Genomic DNA, 21,010 nt, shown 5'->3' with positions numbered 1-21,010 from the left:
GCCCCCTGGGCGCCTCCCTAGGGAGGTGTTCCAGGCACGTCCAGCTGGGAGGAGGCCTCGGGGAAGACCCAGGACCAGGTGGAGAGATTAAATCTCCACACTGGCCTGGGAACACCTCAGGATCCCCCAGTTGGAGCTGGTTAATGTGGCCCGGGAAAGGGAAGTTTGGGGTCCCCTGCTAAAGCTGCTGCCCCCGCGACCCGACCCCAGATAAGAGGTTGAAGATGAGATGAGATAAAGTGATTAGTGAGTTTTAATTTATACTTTGACTAGTACTAGTACAAATACAAGTTATTTGTGTAGGAAGCTGAGTCACATCAGTGCACGATGCTCATAGAAAAGGTCTGTTTCATTCCGTATCGCTAGGGCCCCAATAAAAGGTAGAAAGTTATGAGGATTATATTATACGACAGAGTGCATTCACTTAACCAAAGTCATGGATTTTAACAGGCAGAAGAAAAAAAATCAACAACAGTAATCCTCTAACACCTCCAAGAGAATGCATTTGTTTGAACTTCCGGCAGTAAATTTCAACAAAGGATGGAAAATATATCCAGCTTACAACGCTGATAAACCTGGATACAGCTGCTTTTCCCTTCCCTGATTGGTCAAGGTCTCAATTAGCGTGGCAACTGAAACATACTATTTAATTTGTCCACATGAGGGTGCTCCAGGGTTATTGAACCGCTGACCTTTTGAACAGCAGGTCAACAGTCTGGGTTTTCAGCGCCACACAATCCCAATCTGTATGAGACACATTTGAGACATACAGTTTGTGGTACTACAGAGTAAACTGGAGTTGCGCAGTAGTGTGAACAACAGTAACGTCAAATGCCAATGAAACATGAGCTCTGCAGATTTGTCTGGTTCCCGGGCTACACCTGTACTGTAGCTCCACCCAAAATGTCATGCATTAGAGCCACCTTCCAGTCTGCACCCAAAGGAAATTACACAGGATATATATTTGACGACCAGCTGGAAATCAAACACATAAAAGCAGACAGTTGGCTTCTCTGTTAACTTCAACGGACCCTGCGGAAATGGATCAGCCTATGTGTGGAGGATGGGGTGAGATTATGGATGCCACTGAGGAAATTCAGGACATTTGTAATCAGGTACGCTATGATCTACCTTCACAACCTCCACACAAACAACCCACTGGACTGCACTGACATCATGATTTATTTCATTCATTCACAGGTGAAGGGCCAAGTGGAAAAAAAGGCAAACAGGAAATATGTAGAATACCAAGCAGTTCAGTACAGGAAGCAGACTGTGCGTGGATATAAATACCGCATCAAGGTAAATAATATTGGGACATTTGCGAAGGATGTTCGAGAGCCTTAAATGTGGTTCTTTGTATGTTATACGAGTTGAATTAATTGTGACATCCAGTTGAATGTTATAGCGTGTCAAAGGCACAGAAGGACAGCAAACAACGTTTAAACAACGCACCCCTGATGGTGGGAGAGCCTCAAGATGAATCTTTTTCCTGCAGGTTCATGTCGGAGGAGAGGACTACATTCACGTGGGTGTCCTCCAACCAGCGGAGAAAGAAGTAGACATTGAGCTGCTCGGTATGCAGCAGGACAGAACCAAAGAGGACGCTTTCTGATCAACACGTCCACGCTGCAGAACTATAAGAAGATGCACTGCTCCTTTTTGACATAGATAAAATCATTTGGTGATGGGAAGCGGCAAGTTGAATGCACTGCCTTCTAAAGGACTAATAAAGATGAAAAAACAAAACTGATTACCTCAAAGTTGATTCTGAAATGTGTGTTAAGGGAATAAAACATTGTTGGCTTTTGTTTACAGGAAAAAAATAGAACAACTCCGGCCTTGTTTTAGATCTTAAGAGAAATGGGAGCTACAAAAACAACCTGTTTTAATATCACAACAAATCAAATTAGTCTTGTACAAAGTAGTTACATGTTGACTCATTACGCCATGATCTATAGTACGATACGTTAGCAAAACTTAGTGTAAAATTGTTTTATATGAAGAGCTAAGATCAAAACTGTACGTGCTGGAATTTATTTTATGAGATGGCTGCAGGCTAGGGCGTACAGGCTACACTTTTAACAGGCAGGCGTGAAGGAAAGGGGGTTGGACAGAGTCGCAATAAAGACACAAACAAGTCCATTCAAAGTTTCTGTGCCGGCTCAATTTCAGCAGTTGATTTATGATTTTACGATAACACGGTGTCTTCTGAAACCGTTTCAGGAGGAATACACTCTGATATAGTATTTTGCATAGATGTATGTAATACCTCGGGGGTACAACTCTCAATTAGTAACCTCTTCAACCCACACCTCAACATGGATCTTTAACCTTCTCAATATTCGCGTTCCAATTACACAAACCAGGAAACATTTTCCCCACTGGCACTTACTTGGCAGGAGTCCTGGAGGAGGCCATTTTTCTGAGATGAAAAAAGGAGTGTCGAGCGTAGAGAATCTAACCAGATGAGGTAACACCACCAAGTCCTGCCTGCCAACTTTCTTGAATAAAGCAAGAACAAAGAAACAGTAAGAATCTACAGACTGTTGAGGCTGTGCTGAGTCACAGCGTGGTGCTTTGACCTCAGTGCTAACATGCTCACGTTTACATTAGAAAGCATTATGGGGGAACCATCAGTGTCTGTAAGAGATTTTATGTCCATCCACCAAACAGTTTTAGAGACAACTGCAAGCATTTCAGACGGAGCGGATTAAACTGTGCTGCAGAAAGTGAGTTCCTCAAAAGACTCACAAACGCTTTAAAATCATAGACAACACACGTCACTTGAAAACGTTTAATTGTCTTTTTAAAAAAAGTCTTTTTCTACAACTTTTCTCATTGAAGAAGCACACAGATGACTGTTTTACAGCTGTGGTAAAGTATTACAACAATCACAATGGAATATAAGTGTGTTGGAGAAGAGGTCAGAGCGGTCAGAGCGGTCTGGGTGGTCTGCAGCCTGCAGTCAGGACTCAGCACCAGGTCACAGTTTTCAGCCCCAGTCTGGATTCAAACCTCGTGCGGAGCAGCTCCTCTCACCGGAGCCCCGTCCTCACTTCACCCTCGGAGGCGTGTAGTGGATTCGGCACCTTTCACTGAACACCTGAACACGGGAAATGAGGAATGAGTAACGATGACGGGGAATGAACGTGGGATTACGGGACATTACTGATAAAAGCGAGCATACCTTCAGACTTCTATCATTGACAACTTCCTCGACATTCAGCTCTGATTGCATAAGCTTTAACTGGAGACAGGGGAGAGGGGAAAAAAGCATTACTTTGTGTAGTGTTTTATCTCATAGTATGATGGCAGACTAGTTCCAAATCAGAATCAACTTTATGTATGTAAACAGATTACGTACCAGGAATTTGATCTGGTGGTTTTGTGCTTAGCGGATGCATAAAAATATACAAATATACACATAGAAACACAGAAAGAATACACTAAATTAAAAATGATTCACACAGAATTTAGCAATAACAACTATTTAGAAAGAAGACATTAAAAGGTTACAAATATAGAATATTAAAAATAAAATACGCATTAGTGCAGGTGAGGGCGTTAATGTAACGCACCGTGATCATGAGGATTTCCTAATAAACAGAGCAGGCTGTGTGTGGACATGTGCTAATGTAACGTGTAACGGTCGGGGGTTGCGAGGGGTGCGTGGGGGGACTCGGGGCAGGGAGAGGTAGAGTGTGTGTCACCACGAATACAATAACATCCCTTTCTGTCTCCTACACAACTGTTTATATAACTCCACTCCAAAAACCTATCAACTTTCAAGTTTTGAAGATCAATGAGGAAATGGGTCAAATTATTAAAAGGTATTATTAAGTTAATTATGTCTGAGATTTATGTTGCCACACCAGTAGGATAGAGTGGAGGAATTTAATAATGTCGGTGCTCACTGTGAGGAAAACCTGAATTTAAAAAAGGATTATTCCAGTGATTTTTTAAAATTATAAAGTAGAGGACTTGCATATCTCCCAAAACACTGGATTCCTAATTTCCCAGAAGGCAACTTGAAGGCATATTTCATTAGATTCGTCCCTGCTAGGGCTGTGGTGAAGAAGTACTTTCCCTGCAGTCCTTTGAGTTGGTTCAAACGCATCGTATACAGTAGTATTGTATATCTACATGCGTTATGTAGATTGATGCATGCAATGCGGAACTAAATTTCACAGGAATTTTAGCTGTTGGCTGTTAGCAACAGCACCATAACAGGCAGATTGTCAGTCTCTCTGTGGCGGGTGCAAAGAAAACCCCAGAGCTGAAAACAAGAAGGACCGAGGCTTCTGAAAAAAACAAAACAAACATCAGTATAGTAGTTGTGGTGGTTGCTCACCATCCCCTGCAGTTGGCAGCGTGGTTATGCAATATTAGATAAGTAATATTAGAGTATTTCTCCTGCTCTGTGCAAAAGGTCCGGTAGTAATGCGCAGTGTCACCCAATCGCCTCCTTCTACCAGTCTCTATAGGCTACGTTGCTATTTAAATTATGAATTGTATCAGCGTATGAGTGTTTTCTTTAATTATCTAAGAGGGCAAGAGGAAGGGGGCTATCCACCCCTCATTAGAGGGCGTTAACATTTAAAAATGTGATGACAGAGACGTCAAAAATGGTCGACATGCAAGGTTAGAGATGATTTAAAACAGTAAACAAATGCCCAAATGCCCAAATTTTTTTTAAATAAATTTGGTGAAAAATGTCAATATTAACACCAGCACCGATGTGTTTAATCAAAGTAGAGTCATATTAGTAAGTTAACAGCTCAAAAAAACACATTTAAGTGTTCATGACATCCTTAAACTGCACACGCCCAGTTCATAACGCAGGCTTATGCCCAATACGAGGCAACCCTCATGACGTTATACATAAATAATACTAGAGAACTCAACTTAATGTGTAGAATTATGCCCATTTAAAAATTGTATCTAGAAGCGTGTCTATAAAACCACTTACTACTGAAGAAATAGTCCCTTTGAATCGGCCTGCATGGCTGGTGTTAAGTGAAAAGGATGTTTTTGTTTTGTGAAATGGGCTGAACTGAGCCAAATCCTCTCCACATGAACAATGTCCTTCAGCGACGGAGGACTGGGTTACATCTCACACAGCTCCGGGGTGTTTGGGGCCCTCTGGTGTTTCAAACAGGACTTACATTGGTCTGCTCCTTTCTGAGGTGTTTGATGAGTGCCAGGTTTTCGCTGTCTTTCGCTCTCTCTTCGCGCAGTTGTCTCACCACCTCAGATGTCTGGGCTATACAGGACTTGATAGCTTTGTCTCTGGTCAGATGGGCCTCCATCATCTGCGGAACATACGGGATTATTACAGGAGCTGCTACGGCGGTATGATATGGATCAGCTCGAAGGTCACAGACGTTATTTAAACTGTCACTCACAGACTCATAGAGTTGTTTGCATGTTTGCGTGGCGTCCACTTTGCCTGAGAAGGAGACTGTGGGCACGGTGGTGTTCAGGGCGTGGACGATGCGGTCATCTATGGTGCGCATCACCTTCAGCACCTCCTGAGAAACACAGTGGGGCCGACCAAAACCATCAAAGCAATGACCAGGAGGTCAAAAAGATGTGTAAGTTATGCTGCAACATATGACATTTTTCAATTGATGACTGGTTATCAGAGCACAGCCTGATGTCTTGGGAATTACGCAATGAATCTATCCCGGAAATCTGACAACTAGAGCAGCAACGATCAGTAAGTCGACAGAAATGATCGCCTACTATTTTGATAATCAACTAGGCCAATTGTTAAAAGTACATTTAAGTGCAAAATGGCAGAAAATGCTGTTTTCTACCTTTCAAATGTGGATATTTTAGGATTTTCTCTGTTTTAAATCACAATAAAATGAATATTTTGGGTTTCGACAAAAGCAGACACTAGACGACACTAGACGACAACACCTTGGAATTTGAGAAATTGTGAAGGACATTTTTCAGAATAAATCTGCAGACGAATCGATAATTTACAACAAAAGTGAGTGTTTTACTGTCAACGCCTCTGATGGGAACCCTCACAGAAACAGTGGAAGAGTCGAATCTGTGAGATTGTGCAGATAAAGGCACTAAGAACCAAAGGAACGCAAAAAGGACAACAACTGCTCATAATTGCAATATGTTGCAGGCTTATTGTCAGTATAGGCCAAAAAAAAGAGCACTTTAATTCACTTTTCTCCATAGTTTTGCATCAAATGTTTCCCTATTTGTTGTGACCCACACAGCAAGAGTTGTGGAGCTGGAGGGTGACAGCGGATCTCTCGGCATTCACAATCATTTTACACACCAGTTGTAGTTTGTTTGCTTTTAAATCTTGGATTAAATGTCCGTTTAGTTGGATTGTAAGGACATTTAGTGCAAATAAATATAACTGTCTGATGAAGCTTTAAACAACTTAATCAGGTTAGGTACCACATGCTGCTCTGGTCTGGAGACCCGGGACAGACTGAGCCTGTGTGCTGATCCAGTCCAGCTCCTTGAACTCTTCCAGAGCAAACAGTGTGAACATCAGTGATCAGGGGGCTACGAAGACGTGCACAACACCGCGGGTCAACTTCTACACGGGTGCGATTCACACCGTTGCCGTTCTGTAACCAGCCAACACGGATACATTAGTATCTTCCTTAAAAATTACCTGAAACATTGAGAAGTCCTCACAGTTTAAAGTGCCACCGGGCGCCGCCATGTTGCACTACGGGGGTCCTCTCTGGGGTGACTGTTCAAGACGGTGCCTGAATGAAATCAAGCTAACTGCTCGTTTAACATGATGCTATGTTTCCCACGTTCATTCAGTGTTCAAAGCTTTGTATATAAGTCAGTGTCTCTTTCTACACATTGTTTTAATCTAAACACGTAATTACAGAACAGAATGTTTCGGTGTTGTGTCAAAGTCTAACCTAAAATCTGTTATTTTTATTATTGTTGTTGTTGTTGTTGTTCTTCTTATTATTATTATTAGATAAAGCATATGGAGGACTAAACATGGCCTGAGTCTAAATAAATAGATATATGATGAATAAATAAAAAAAATAATGAATAAATAAATACAAAATTATATTAATGATTGAATGAATAAATGCGTGAATAAATGGGACCTTCTACCTCATTAATATGGACACATAAATACACAAATAAAAAAGTGTAGGTGAACAACAATGTACAACGAATGTAAAGCATTTATTCTTTTATTTACTCGTGTATACCTTTATTCGTACATTTATTTAATAATTTATGTATTTATTTCATTTATATATTCATTCATGCATTTTTCAGCATTTGTTTATTTATTCATGTATTCCTTTTATTTATACCTTTATTCGTGCATTTATTCATTCGTGCATTTATTTTATTTTTTATTGATATATTTATTTGTGCATTTATTCATTCTTAGATTTATTTTATTTTTTATTTATATATTTATTCGTGCATTTATTTCAGCATTTGTCTATTAATTTATTTCTATATTTATTCATTCCTGTATTTATTTATTCATGCATTTATTCATTGAGACTAACAGATTATATGAAATAGACTTTTTATTGTAAGACGTGTATTATCATTTCTTTTGATCAGGCATACAGCAGAGGCTCCTATGCTTATGTGACGGGGTCCTGTCGCAGTTGGTGAAAGCAGAGAGGGGTTGACTTTCAGCAGCTGACGGCAGTTTTCATGGCTCCGAGCACACGCTGTTCCTTATTTACTTTAACATAAAAACATGAATTTCGTCAGATCTCGCCTTTCCATTGGCACCTTTATAGGTTCGTATTGTTAATTATGGTTTTAGTTGTTGTTGTTATTGTTGTGAAATGCGCAGTTCAGGTTTTTTGACCTACTTTAGCCATCTTTTTTTTGTTTTTATTATTTTACCACATTTCTAGACCTTGTTCTCCTGACACACCTAACGTCTTTTTATGAAAATGATGGCACATAATGTTTATGTCATCATATGTTGACTTGTGACTGTGTACGCGTTTATTTAGGCTATGTAGTGTATGTATGTAGTGTGTGTATGTATGTATGTAGTGTGTGTATGTATGTATGTATGTGTGTATGTATGTGTGTACGTATGTATGTATGTAGTGTATGTGTGTATGTATGTGTGTACGTATGTATGTATGTGTGTATGTATGTATGTGTGTATGTATGTAGTGTATGTATGTATGTATGTAGTGTATGTATGTGTGTATGTATGTATGTGTGTATGTGTGTATGTATGTATGTATGTATGTATGTAGTGTATGTATGTAGTGTATTTATGAGTGTATGTATGTAGTGTATGTATGTAGTGTGTGTATATGTGTATGTAGTGTATGTATGCATGTATTTGTGTATGTATGTGTGTATGTATGTATGTATGCATGTATTTGTGTATGTATGTGTGTATGTATGCATGTATTTGTGTATGTGTGTATGTATGCATGTATGCATGTATTTGTGTGTGTATGTATGTATTTGTGTATGTATGTAGTGTGTGTATGTATTTATGTATGTATGTATGTAGTCTATGTATGTATGTACAGTATGTATGTATGTAGTGTATGTATGTATGTACAGTATGTATGTATGTAGTGTATGTATGTAGTGTGTGTATGTATTTATGTATGTATGTATGTAGTCTATGTATGTATTTGTGTATGTGTGTATGTATGTACAGTATGTATGTATGTAGTGTATGTATGTAGTGTGTGTATGTATTTATGTATGTATGTATGTAGTCTATGTATGTATTTGTGTATGTATGTATGTATGTATGTATGTAGTGTGTGTATGTATTTATGTATGTATGTATGTAGTCTATGTATGTATTTGTGTATGTATGTATGTAATACTTTGGCATGAATTAGTTAGGTGTGCTATGATTACAACTCGAATGATCAGAACAGAAAATTAACCAGAAACGGTTTGATAACAGTTTAAGTCATTTTACAAACCAAAAATGACATTTCTCAGCCTCTCAGTTGTGCTGATTTGCTGCTCTTTGTGTCTTCTGTGATAGTAAACTGAATCTCGTGTGTTGGACAAAACAAACTTGAGGAGCTGAGAGAGACCTTCCTCTCAATTATCTGACATTTTACAGACCAAATGTTTGTTTGAGAAATGCTCAGCAGCTTGACCAGTGTTGCATGAATAATAATCATATCCCTAGTTATTATTCCACCTAGATTGAAAAAATACTTTTTGTGTTTCATATTTTGAATATGTCACCAGGTCAGAGGTGCAGACATGTCACTGAAACATGGAGCCACAGAGGGATGTGCAATAAACCGCAAGAAGTCAAAGCAGAGCCTCTGCCTGCAGCTCCAGCACAAGGTAGAGTTTGGATCATAGGCATACCCATAACCAATTCTTATTAGTTCACTACCACCCTTTGGTTCTTTTAACCTGTACCCAGAATACAATGATACGTCAGATAAACTGAACCAAATCAAATTGATTCAATTACATCTAAATTGGTAACTGTTTCCCTTAAAACGGTTGTATTTCTCAGCACAAATCAGAGAAATGAAACATCCTCATATTTAATGTCATAAGATTTTGTATAACACAAGTCATTTCTGGACATAGCACACGTTTTTCTTAGTCCCAGAGGGAGGAGGGACACAGGAAGTGGGGTTACATCCGGGGTGATGGAGCCATCGACTGGGGCTTGTGAAACTGAACTTGTCTGCATCTTTTCTTCAAGACGTGGATTTGTGGATTCAAACTCTGTTTGTTTGTTCTCTCCAACGTGTGCGTTCTTTCATAAAGCCCCTCGTGCCGGGTTCAGAGTCCCAGGCTTCAGACCCTCTAATATGGACAAGAGGATTCTGATCTGGTCGGGACGCTTTAAGACAGCAGACCAGATACCAGAGTTTGTGTCGTAAGTAGTCTCTTCCTGTTTGTACCAGACCTCCCAGCACGCTTAACTCTGATTGGCTCTTTGCGTGATTTAGTTAAGATACATCACAAGAACAGAGAGAACTAACTGGATGAGTGGTGGTGCTGCTGTGGGTAGCTGATGTTCCAAGATGACTGCAGTTCAAACAAGGCGTCTGTTTTTGGACGGAGGTAATTACTGTGGTTCCTGAAATCAGGGTGGAGATCATATCTGATCTGCTACAGTGATAAAAGACCTGATTGTCACGCATACAAACTGCAGACCTCCCACCTCCTGCACTCACAATGAAATTCAGCATCGACTTAGTATATAAAAAAGGAACATGCACATCTCTTTTAACAGTGTGCCGAGCTCGAAAACAGCACAACGTGTCAACAACACAACTTTTAAAAGTGTTTCGCGTTGTTTTTTTTATATTGTTTCTTAAAGCATCAGATATCTGAAAACACTGACATTGATTTGTGTGTCTGCCACAGGTTTGAGATGATTGATGGTGCCAGAAACAAAGTCCGGGTTAAAGTCTGCTACTTGATGATGGCCTTAACGATAGGGTCCTGTCTGCTGATGGTGATTCTGGGGAAACGGGTGAGTGATGAGAGATGATTGCATTTGCATGCATTGTTTTTCTCTATTATCTGTTAACAAGCAGAGAAATCTTTTGTCAAATGGTTTATAGCAACGTGAAAGGGCCGTTTAAAGCTCTTTTCGGACGGGATATGTTTAATGTGGGGTTATGTCATTTTTTACCGGGGGTTTGGTCCTGTCTGAATGCACCATGCCAGTAATTATTCCAGAGAATGTCAGTAAAAAATATGTCGCTTTTCACCTTCTGTAAGACATCCTGGGAAAAATACCTCAGGTAAAACCAGAATAGTCCAAATACGACCGTCTGTAAAACATATGTTGATATTCAGTCATATCCTGTCAATACAAAGATTCCACATATTTTTGAGCGTGGAGGCGCTTGAAGAAGCACTCACTTTTTTAACATCGTTTCTGTCCTTTTAGTTCTGTGTTTACTTAATGTTGTGATATCAGGAAGCTACGTAGGCACACATGGCGACAGGGAGGTGCAGTGGTGCGTAAATCGGGTAACCCCTCCCACTTCTAGTAGAATACAGGGATTTCTGAATCCCGTGTGAATTGGCCATTTATATTACGGACGTCCTGAGGTAAGACTATAGTGTAGGGCTTTAGTCTCTGAATTTGTGCTCATGAATTAACCCTTTTGTTCCATGCACAAAAATCCAACTGAACCTTTTCAGATCTTAACTGTGATTCGTCTCATTTCGGCGCAGGCTGCAGGCAGACACGAGTCCCTGACAACTATGAACATGGAGAAGAAGGCCAGGTGGAGAGAGGAACTACAAAGAGAGAAGGAAGCTGCTGTTGCCCTAGCTGAGAAGGCGCAGTGATGGAAGATGACTAGTCTCTGCCCAACCCTCAGTGCCCCACCCCAATATTGAGCCAATGGCATCTCCCTTCTTACTTCAGAGCTCCCCACTCACATCCTAGAGAGTGACCAAAATATTCCAGAGAAGTTGATACTTTAAAAACCCAATGTAAAGTTTTACCTTTGCAGTGAATAAATCGAGGTTATAAACTGGGGCTTGTTTTTGAGGAAACGGCACTAACAATTACTGTTGTATAAGCAGCGTAGGATGTATAAGAGGAGAGTTGACACAAAAGCATGACTTAACTGGTCCTGTGATGGAGCTTTTAGGAGTTTTATAATGAATTCTTGGCATTAACTATGCAGCAAAATAATGATTTTCAGACAAGAAATCAGTTGGACAGACAGACCAATAAAGGTGTGTATTAATGCTTCTAGTAAACTTAAACACATACCTTTCAAGCTCTGACACAAATGCCTTAGGTGTCCTGTTTTGAAATCTGCATCAGAGGCAATGGTCCGTCTTGTGAAGACAGTTGCTCATATTTTTGGTTTTTAGATGGGAGTTTTCTCAAGAGCACAGCGAGAAGCAGATCAGGCACGATCCATTTGCACCATGGTCTGTCGTGTCCTCATGTGATTAGGCATTTATTAGTTCATGACTGATGTGACATTCATGTTTGTATAGTGAGCACCAAAAACATTCATTCAATAAAGTATTGCGTCTTGAGATTCGCCATCTGTTTTAATGACCTGATCTGGTTTCATATAAACTGCAACTCTAAAGCCAAAGGGCCAAGTCAGTTTTTTTACACTATTTGTAGACAAAATGATAGAGAAAATACTCTGCAGATTGATATTGAAAATAAGCATGAGTTGCTGCTTTACAAAGGTGCTACATTTCTTCAGCCGGATGACAGTAATTTGATCAAAGGAAATGCTTCCCAAAAGGATTCACTCTGTACGCAAACCACAATGAAACCGATTCACTTACACTGTGGTTCATGAAACAGCTTTTATGCAAATGGCATAACAGGGGACAGTTGCACAAAATCAATACAACAAACAATAATTAACATGTAGAGCTGGTCATCTCTTGTAGAGATCTTAATAAAAGTAAGCAATGTTAAGAGGACTTGGTAAACAAACATTCAGTTTTGCTAACTAAGGTGATCACCAGTATTTTCAAGTTATCTGGACCTTTGTTGAAATTATCTGGAAGGATTCCTGTAGAATAAAGATTATGGCACCATCAGCAACATGATAGATGCTAGCCCCAAATAAAAAAATATTGTTTTTTTCTAAAACAAAAACAACAACTTCAAACCAAATAGCTGATATATGTGTCGATGATTTGGCGTGATCAAATTGAAATACTACCTGAACATGTCAGACTGCTCACAGCTAAACAGACAATTTTCCAAGAGACTGATTTACTTTGTTACAATACAGTTCTTCTAGCTTTGCTGAGGCAGCATTATCTACTGTTGTAATAAGTGTGCTAATAGTTTCAGTCCACAATCTGCTTGAGTCCCTTTGTGGGGAGGGTAAACGGTAAAGTACATTGTAATCCGTGTCATAACAGAAGGGGACTCGGAGGATTCAGATCACACCTCTTTACACCTCGCTTCCTGAGGAGGGAGGAGCCGTGTCATCAACCAAATTAAATAGCTAACGTAAAAACTACGCTATATTCTCGAAGATCAGTCCTGAACTAAAGTGCTGCAAATTAAATTAAATTATGGTAAGATAATAAAAATTCCCGCTCGTCTGCGACTGGACAGATTCCAGGGTTAAATAGACTGTTTTGTCTCGTCAAAGTCTAATTGTCTCAGTGCGAGGGAAGACTCCAATTCCCATGGTTCCATGGGGTTATTCACATCACAACAGAGGCAGTCTTAACTCTTCAGGGTGAAGCCTGTGCAGGTGGATAGTCCCATTACTGGATGAAGGAATGCATGATATGATGTCCAGGAGGGAACACAAAGCAGCCTGGTTTGTCACTGACAAGCTCCACCGCTCAGTGACACAGTCAGGTTCCTAATTTTTCCATCTGTCGTCATTCATCCAATGGCTGGAGAGAGGAGGTGAGGGAATTCAACCTCCATTTTTGAGTCGTTTAAGTGCCTTTCGTAGAGGTCAGTTGGGACTGGCCACGTGGCCCCTGTGTGGGCAATTCAGTCAACGTCTCGTGATCAGTCCAGTGTTTCGGTTAGATAATTCTTCTCTCTGTGTGTGTGTGTGTGTGAATCACGTCTGTGTGTGAATCATGTGTGTGTGTGAGAATCCCGTCCATGTTTGTCTGTCTTGTGAGTCATTAATGGTTCAATCAGACAAGCGGTGCAGTCCTACAAACTCCCACTTAAATCAGAGATACGGGTCGCTAATCCTCCTCTGGGAACACAGAAGTGCTTTTCATTTGGGATGAGCTGAAGAAATCCAAAAAGTACGACTGGGGTGGTGTTACAGGGACAATCTGCCTGTTAGAAGATGCCGCAGAAGATGAGCAGCTAGTTGGGGTTCAGGCGCAGAGGTGAGCTCAGCGCAAGACAGAATGATGAGTGAAACCTTCACAAACTGGCTGACAAGACTGCAGAACTTGACCCACGTTGGACTTACGCACACACGTGCTCCCGAAATGTTACATTTTCCATAATCATGATTATGATTAAATCAATCTCTCTGACGATGCGAAAGGAAGGAGGAGGGGAGCCGAGGGTTGTTGTAACCCTTGATCGTGGCAGTGGGCAGAGAGTGAGGAGAAATGAGCAGAGGTGAGGATGAAGGTGGAGCACATTGGGAGGGAGGATTTAGCATTATAGCTGGAAGCCTTCCATCGGGGCCTCACACTGCTGGAAAAGGAACTGCTGCTGCTGCAGATCGACAGCTGGAGCCAGAGACGGGTCCTCATCTTCAGTGTTGAAGTAGCGCTCGATCAGGTCGAAGGCTTTCTGGTAGATTTCCTGGTTCTCGTGCCCCTGCAGGAACTCCAACTTGTCCAGCCCTGAAAAGAAGAGCGGTAGTGCTTGATCACCTAACAGTCTATTTGTCAGGTTTAATCGTCTTAGCTCTTTTAATTGTGTGTGCACGCATGTACACTTACCATAGGCCTCTTCAATGAGTGCACAGTAAGGGTTGATGCCTCCTCCTCTCTTGGCTTCCAGTTCTCCCAGTCGCAAGATGTTCTCAAGGCCATTTAGAGCCACCTGAACTATTTTGGAGTCCATAAGTGTGAGCAGGTCACACAGAGGTTTTATACAGCCAAGATCCACGAGGTGCCTGATGAAAAAGATGAATTCTAATATAATAAAGTATTAGCTAATGTTCCCCTATTGTTTTGCAAAGCATGCTGTATGTAGTTTCTAGATTTTCTCCAGTCTTTTTCACTTTTAAAATACAAACTTTAGCGTCTAGGCACTGTAATCGATACTATAGCCGCATATGTTCAGTGTTTTGTGTAGAGCATATTTAAAGCCACATTAAAATGACCCAACAATGGCCTTAATAAGCAACAGAAAAAAGGGAAATTGATATATGGCCGACAATGGCCATAAATAAATCAATGCATGTCTGCGTCTTCTAATGCAATACCAGGGAACCCCTCTCTGCGTGTCTGTGCAGAACATGTGCGATTGTGAGTAGACCTTTCTTGCGATAGCAGAACAAACAGGTACTGAAGGTGTAGGGCGAGGAGAGATTGTCTGCTAGTTATTCGATCAGAAATGCCTTTGTTCTCTTTACTCCACTAATATGAGTCACCAAATATACTTGGGCAGCTGTTGTTATACCTGGAGGGCTCGCCTAAGCAAAGTCTGTGTGGGAAACCCTGTGTACACACTGACTGTATACTGTATGTTACCTAATTTGCTCTGCAGAGCCCCCCGAGGTGGCATTGGTAATTGCCCAGGCTGCCTCCTTCCTTGTGCGAAACTCTGCTACCTGCAGAATAGTTATAAGAGGGGGCAGCAGGCCAGCCTCTATCACCATCTAATAAGAGGGGGAAAAGACTTGATTAGATCAGGAACTGCTCATGTCAACTTTTCAACCTCAACTTAACAAGTTTCTGTCAGATGCCACACAGATATTCACACTCAAACCCACCTGTATTTGTGCTCTGTTCCCTGCGGTGATGTTGGAGATCGTCCAGCAGGCTTCCTTTTTGATGGACTCCTTGGGGCTACTCAGGAGGTGAAGTAGGGACTGCAGCGCTGAACAGTTCAAAATCACCTAGACAACCACACAATTTACACACAAAGTCAGAGCTATTCATCTACAGGATAAGTATTCAATTACTTTCTCCAAAAGTACAATGACGTATGCGTATGTGTGTGTACAGGGTGCCATTACCTGTGTCTGCAGATCATCTCCAGTGACTATGTTCCCAACAGCTCGCAGTGCAGGGGAGACCACCTTGTAATCAGCGTGCCTGAAACAAATCAGTATTGTAATGTATCACTAAGTTTGCCATCCTGTGTCAGGACCGTAGCAGTAACTGTTAAACTTCACTTTCTGCTCTAGCGACACTTTTTCACATTGAAATACTAAATAGTGTATCCTTTCCTCATTTTTGGCATTTTGTTATAGTAATGCATTAGTCACACTCAGATACTGCCTGGGAACATTCACGACACACCAACATCTTGATAGTCACACCCAATACAGTGGTAACAAATGGTATGGATGGGAGAATCTGTGCCTGAGTAAATACCTCAGTTGTGTCATCTTTTAGGAGTGCAAGTATACAGTTTGTGTTTAAAGCCTTACATCAGCAACTCTACCAGCCTGCGACACACTCCTGAGTCAATAACAGCCTGGATTTTGTCATTGGGACCATCCGATAAGTAGGAGAGTGCCCAGCATGCATCAGCCAGAATGTCTGTGTCATTGACAAACAGCAGCCAAGACAGCACACTGAGACACGGGGACACCTGGAGGAAAAAAGGAATTGCATTAGGAGGGTTAGGAGAATATGTTGGTGTTAGAATCAATCAGGAGTGACTGCTTTCCCTATATACAGAATATACATATATATACAGTATAGGTATATATGTATGTGTGTGTGTGTGTGTGTGTGTGTGTACAAGCAACTTCATGCCCCTTGTGACCTTGAAAAGTGAGATATGATGTAAAGTGAGAGGTGGTGCTGTTGCCATAGTGATATGTTTATCTTGGCAAATTACCTTAGTGAAGTCTGGAGGTGGGTTCTTTCCTCTGCACAGGTTGGAGAGCGCCCACACTGCATTCCTCATCATCGTTAGACGGTTCTGTTTGGCTAATAACCTGCAAAAGGACTATGTTTTACTGAGGATACATTATTTTTTACATGTAATAAGAAGATTTAATAGGAAGACAATGTGGCGTTGAGTTGCTACTTACTGCACCAGGGAAGGCAGAATGTTGCAGTCTATGACAAAGTCTCTGCATTCTGTGCTGTCTCCTGCTATGTTTCCCAAGGCCCACACTGCCTGAGGGGCCAAGCAATTATTCAGGTCAGACAATAAACATCATTGAAACGTACAATATTGCAACAAGGTAGGTTAACTTAATATATTTTATTTACATCAGTAAATTATAGTCGAGAAAACTATTAAGACAAGTTTAAGTGACTGTCAGTGGGAAGTGATGATGACAAAACAATTCACCAGTACGTCTGAATTCTCCCTACCTGTTCCTGTACGTCTTCGAAATCCGAGCTGAGCATCTCTATGAAAATGGGCACAGCTCCTGCCTGGATTACCACACGAGTCTGATGGGATGTACCTGATGCAATGTTGGTCAACACCCATGCAGCCTCAAACTGAAACAAAAGCCAAAATATATCTTAGAAATACATTATACAATTATATTGCTCACTCAGGTGAGATTTAAAACGGTTTAGCTGCATCAAATATAACACAGCAGCATTGTTATTCATTGTTAGTGCAAGAAGAGTTCATAACAGACAAGAGCAAAATCTGCAAGAAAGATAAAATAAATGTACCTGCAATGTGCAGTTTTCTCTCCTCCCCAGGAACTCAACAAAGCGCTCCACCACCCCTTGAGTGGCAATGACTTCATCAATGGGTGGGTTGGGCTCTGTGTGACACAGTAAAGGTGGACAATATGAAAAATATTTATAAAGCAATACTTATCATAGCATTATCTTAATAAAGATGGATTAATCATTTATGTATTCAGAACTATTTGATAAAATGTTACTTTCATAGTCAAAGTGAATTTTACTAGAGGTGAAAATAAGGATTTTACTGCTGCAACAAAGTTGGAGTGGCAGTTTTTGTGAATGACTGTTGAAGAAAACAGCCTGTGTAACTTATCTACTCAAGGTTTGATAACAAATCCCCACGCTAGATGCATGAAACTGAAAAAAATCAAAAATCAAATATCCACAGGAATAATACCTATATATATATATAATATATCTACAGCACCCTTACCTTTAGAAAGGAGCTTCCTAAAGCGCTGGGTGCCTATTAGCTGCTGCTCAGGAGTACTGGAGAAGATCATCTGAGTCATGTCTTCAGAGATCACCCCGCCCTGTGCAGCACAGAGATCGAGATTTGATAAAACACGGATGACATACGGTCACATCCAGCTTCATACATATAGTGAATGACAGCACTGCAATTAGATGGACAGCAGGATCATTTTTGATTCTCTTCTTACAGTGAGTGGATCCATGTTGTTAGCCTGGGATTCCAGGTAGCCGCTGTCTGCCATCCCATCGTCCTCTGGGAGGCCATCATCCTCCACTGTGGCAACATTCCTCCTCTTAAAAAGCTACAATGGAATAATATTGAAACCAATTATTATTATTTAGTAATATGAGTATATCCTCTTCACCATTAAATTGACAGGAACAGAGCCACACTGCCAGGATGTTATTTCATAATCATTAAGGTTGTTTAAGTTCAATCTACCTTGAGGACAATTCTACCTTCACAATAATACATATTAAAATTCATCCCCTGCGGATGATGTCTAAATTACTTCCTCCACACTTTGCGCACCTGTTCATCTTTCTTTTGTTTGCGAAGTTGTAGGCCTTCCTCTTCCCTCCTTCTTCTCATTTCATCTGTGTTGAGGGACTTGTTCTTGTAGCTCTTGAGTCGTGCATTGTCCTTACCCTGACTCATTGTGCAGCCTAGAGATGCAAATAGTTTTTTCATTGATATCATCATATAGGCAAATCTCAAAAACAATTTACATACAGCCTATTCACAACAGACATAAAATACAGATTTGATAAAATAACAAAGTACAAACACATAGAAAACAAGAAAGAAAATGAGGCAAATAATGAAACAACAACATTATTAGCCACCATCAGCATCTCTTCTCCTTTTTCATGTGATCATAAGCCTGATCACTATTCAACAGCAACATTTTCATGATATGTAGATGGACTTGGATAAGGAGATGACTGGAGATTAAAATTAGAGAACAAATTGTTAATACTTGATTTATTTTGAAATATTGCTTTTTATTGTTCAGAATGTGATAGAATAGCGGCTGTGGCTGTACCACTGCTGTCCTAGCATGTTTTTTTAAATGACCATGGCACTTTAGCAAAAACCTTATTTGTGAAGAAAAAAAAACAAAGAGCAAAATTAATAGTGGGTTTCTTAGCCATTACTTTGTTGCTAAAGATTTTCCAAAGATCGCCCAACTCCTGCTGCAGAAAACATCCCCTGAACCACGACACTTCTTCCTCCAAATTTAACTGACTTCTTTACAAACTTTGGGTTCAGTTTTTCCCCAGTCCTACGCCAAACGTAATGTTTCCCACAAGCACAAATTAATTGAACTTACTCTCGTCACTGAAGTGCACTCTGGACTAGTTTTCCTCTGTCCACACAACATGCTCCTCAGCAAGGCCAAGTCTCGCCATTTTATGCTTTCTGCTTTGAGGTTTGGTAACTGCAGAGTGGGCTTTCAGTCCAAATTGATTTAAACGATGAGACACTGTGTGCAGAGATAGATCCTTGCCCTGTTCAGCACTGATCTGGCGAGCAACTCCAGCTGCAGTGTTGAACCCATTCCCCACAGAGATTCAACATAATCCTGTCCTCTCGTGCACTTGTTTTTACATGGACGACCAGCCTTTTCAGGGGACTTAAATCAACCTGTGTCCTTGTAAAGTTTCAATATTCTTGAAAATCACAGACTAGGAGCGCCCAACCTCTCTTCAATGGCTGAGAGGGTCATCCCTTTGGCCGTCATCTGGACAACCTGCTGTCTCAGGGTTTCAGTCACCTTAGAGCAGCATAGTGTGTCCATCAATTAAGTAAATCGTCACCAAGTGCCAGATTAACACCAATGACTGGGAGATATCTGAAAGTGTTCTCTAGATTGCTCACTGCTTTTTTGACAAAATAAAGTTGTTGTTTTTTTGAAGTGCCTTGGTTATTTTTAAGAAAACATGATAGGAGAGCAGTGGTATAGCCACAACTGATGATATTTTATCAAAATCTGAACAGTAAAATAATAATAATATTTCAGAATAAATCAAGTGTTCATATCCTCAAAGCAATTTCAGTCAAAAACAACTGGACTGGTTGTTTGTCTAGGAAGACGTTTCACCTCTCATCCAAGAGGCTTCATCAGTTCATGTACGCATCTGACCAGGCTGGGACTGGTCCAGACCAGTCCCAGCCTGGTCTTCCTAGACAAACAACCAGTCCAGTTGTTTTTGACTGAAATTGCTTTGAGGATAACGATGACCTGGACGAATGAGAACATTCACAGGCCAAGTGTTCATAATGTGTTCTCTAATTTTGAGCTCCAGTGTATGTTTGCATGCCTGTATCTCGAGCCAAAGTACCTTAGAGTTAGCTGTACGTAGGGCACCCTCCACCAGTGTTTACCATGGCAACTATAACGATAACCAAAACGATCACTGACTAATGTAAAACAACCGAATGTAATTTTCAACTAGTTAAATGAGGCATCATCCTCTCAGCAAACAGTTTTTAAAATGGGAAACCCAGGGATAGCCAGCTAGCTGGTTAGCTTCAGGTGTTTTGACTGATCAATAAGCAACTAAACATACCATTGTTTAATATTTCGATGTGCTGCTTCCCCTTATCGATCCACAAATATGTAAAGCACAAAATAATATTAAATGACTGAAGCACTGGTACACGGTAGGGCTACACTATCTCAGCAAGCTAATGTCATAGCCGTTGTTAGCATCAGCTAGCTGGCTAACAGCGGCTAGCTGAATTAGCTAACGTCAGCTCTGAAGTGTAACGTTATCTCCTGCGACAGCCCAATGTTTTCCAAATGTTGCTGACACAAAGAACAACATTAGCGTCCTATTATGAAGCGTTACCAAACATAAACGTCTAAATACATGTAATTATTAATAACTGACCTGTCAAATTGGGCTCTGTAATCCCCTTATTATTCGCTAGGCCACCGTTTTACAGCCGTCGCCGGTATGACACTGCGCATGCGTGATAACAAAGGCGCCCCCCTCACCTACAAAAAAACAAACACACACACACACACGCACAAACACACACGCACGCTTATTACTCCACTCCACCCACGCAACGCTTCTGCTTAGTAAATAACTAGAAACACAGCCTACATCTATACAATAAAACAAAATGCACAGTGAAGACACTTTACAAACTGTTTAGTACGCTGTGTGCAGACTCTGTTGCGTAGCAATGAAGAGCCACAGTGGAAATACGCACAACACGCCAACGCCGTAG

General features: G+C 40.7%; 4 protein-coding genes across 4 annotated transcripts; 2 read left to right on the top strand and 2 right to left on the bottom strand.

The window, feature by feature from the left end:
- The first annotated feature begins 937 nt into the window (after window positions 1–937).
- LOC310963608 (leukocyte cysteine proteinase inhibitor 1-like) lies at window positions 938–1,749 on the top strand. The gene is made up of 3 exons (XM_083936486.1): window positions 938–1,115; window positions 1,201–1,302; window positions 1,499–1,749. The coding sequence occupies exons 1-3, from the start codon at window positions 1,041–1,043 to the stop codon at window positions 1,613–1,615; spliced, it is 294 nt and encodes a 97-aa protein (XP_083792612.1). The 5' UTR covers window positions 938–1,040; the 3' UTR covers window positions 1,616–1,749.
- A 1,127-nt stretch (window positions 1,750–2,876) lies between these two features.
- Window positions 2,877–6,706, bottom strand: mix23 (mitochondrial matrix import factor 23; the record flags this gene model as incomplete). Its single annotated transcript, XM_083935888.1, has 5 exons — window positions 2,877–3,106; window positions 3,191–3,250; window positions 5,169–5,315; window positions 5,409–5,534; window positions 6,656–6,706. The coding sequence occupies 5 exons, from the start codon at window positions 6,704–6,706 to the stop codon at window positions 3,056–3,058; spliced, it is 435 nt and encodes a 144-aa protein (XP_083792014.1). The 3' UTR covers window positions 2,877–3,055.
- Window positions 6,707–7,643: 937 nt separating this feature from the next.
- Window positions 7,644–11,502, top strand: fam162a (family with sequence similarity 162 member A). Its single transcript, XM_083935891.1, has 5 exons — window positions 7,644–7,778; window positions 9,229–9,330; window positions 9,769–9,880; window positions 10,375–10,483; window positions 11,197–11,502. Exons 1-5 carry the CDS (start codon window positions 7,736–7,738, stop codon window positions 11,311–11,313), a joined length of 483 nt encoding a protein of 160 aa, XP_083792017.1. The 5' UTR covers window positions 7,644–7,735; the 3' UTR covers window positions 11,314–11,502.
- An 821-nt stretch (window positions 11,503–12,323) lies between these two features.
- On the bottom strand, window positions 12,324–20,744 carry kpna1 (karyopherin alpha 1 (importin alpha 5); the record flags this gene model as incomplete). The annotated part of the gene is given in 15 exon segments (XM_083935685.1): window positions 12,324–14,295; window positions 14,395–14,570; window positions 15,151–15,278; window positions 15,393–15,518; window positions 15,639–15,717; window positions 16,056–16,219; window positions 16,472–16,571; window positions 16,668–16,756; window positions 16,957–17,088; window positions 17,272–17,366; window positions 17,726–17,825; window positions 17,955–18,068; window positions 18,299–18,432; window positions 20,665–20,713; window positions 20,715–20,744. Coding segments are annotated over 15 exon segments (1,704 nt in total). The 3' UTR covers window positions 12,324–14,107.
- Between the last annotated feature and the right edge of the window lie 266 nt (window positions 20,745–21,010).

The sequence above is a fragment of the Echiichthys vipera genome (assembly GCF_963691815.1).
Source record: "Echiichthys vipera genome assembly, chromosome: 21".
Classification (NCBI taxonomy): domain Eukaryota; kingdom Metazoa; phylum Chordata; class Actinopteri; order Perciformes; family Trachinidae; genus Echiichthys; species Echiichthys vipera.
This window is presented reverse-complemented; position numbering and strand designations above follow the sequence as displayed.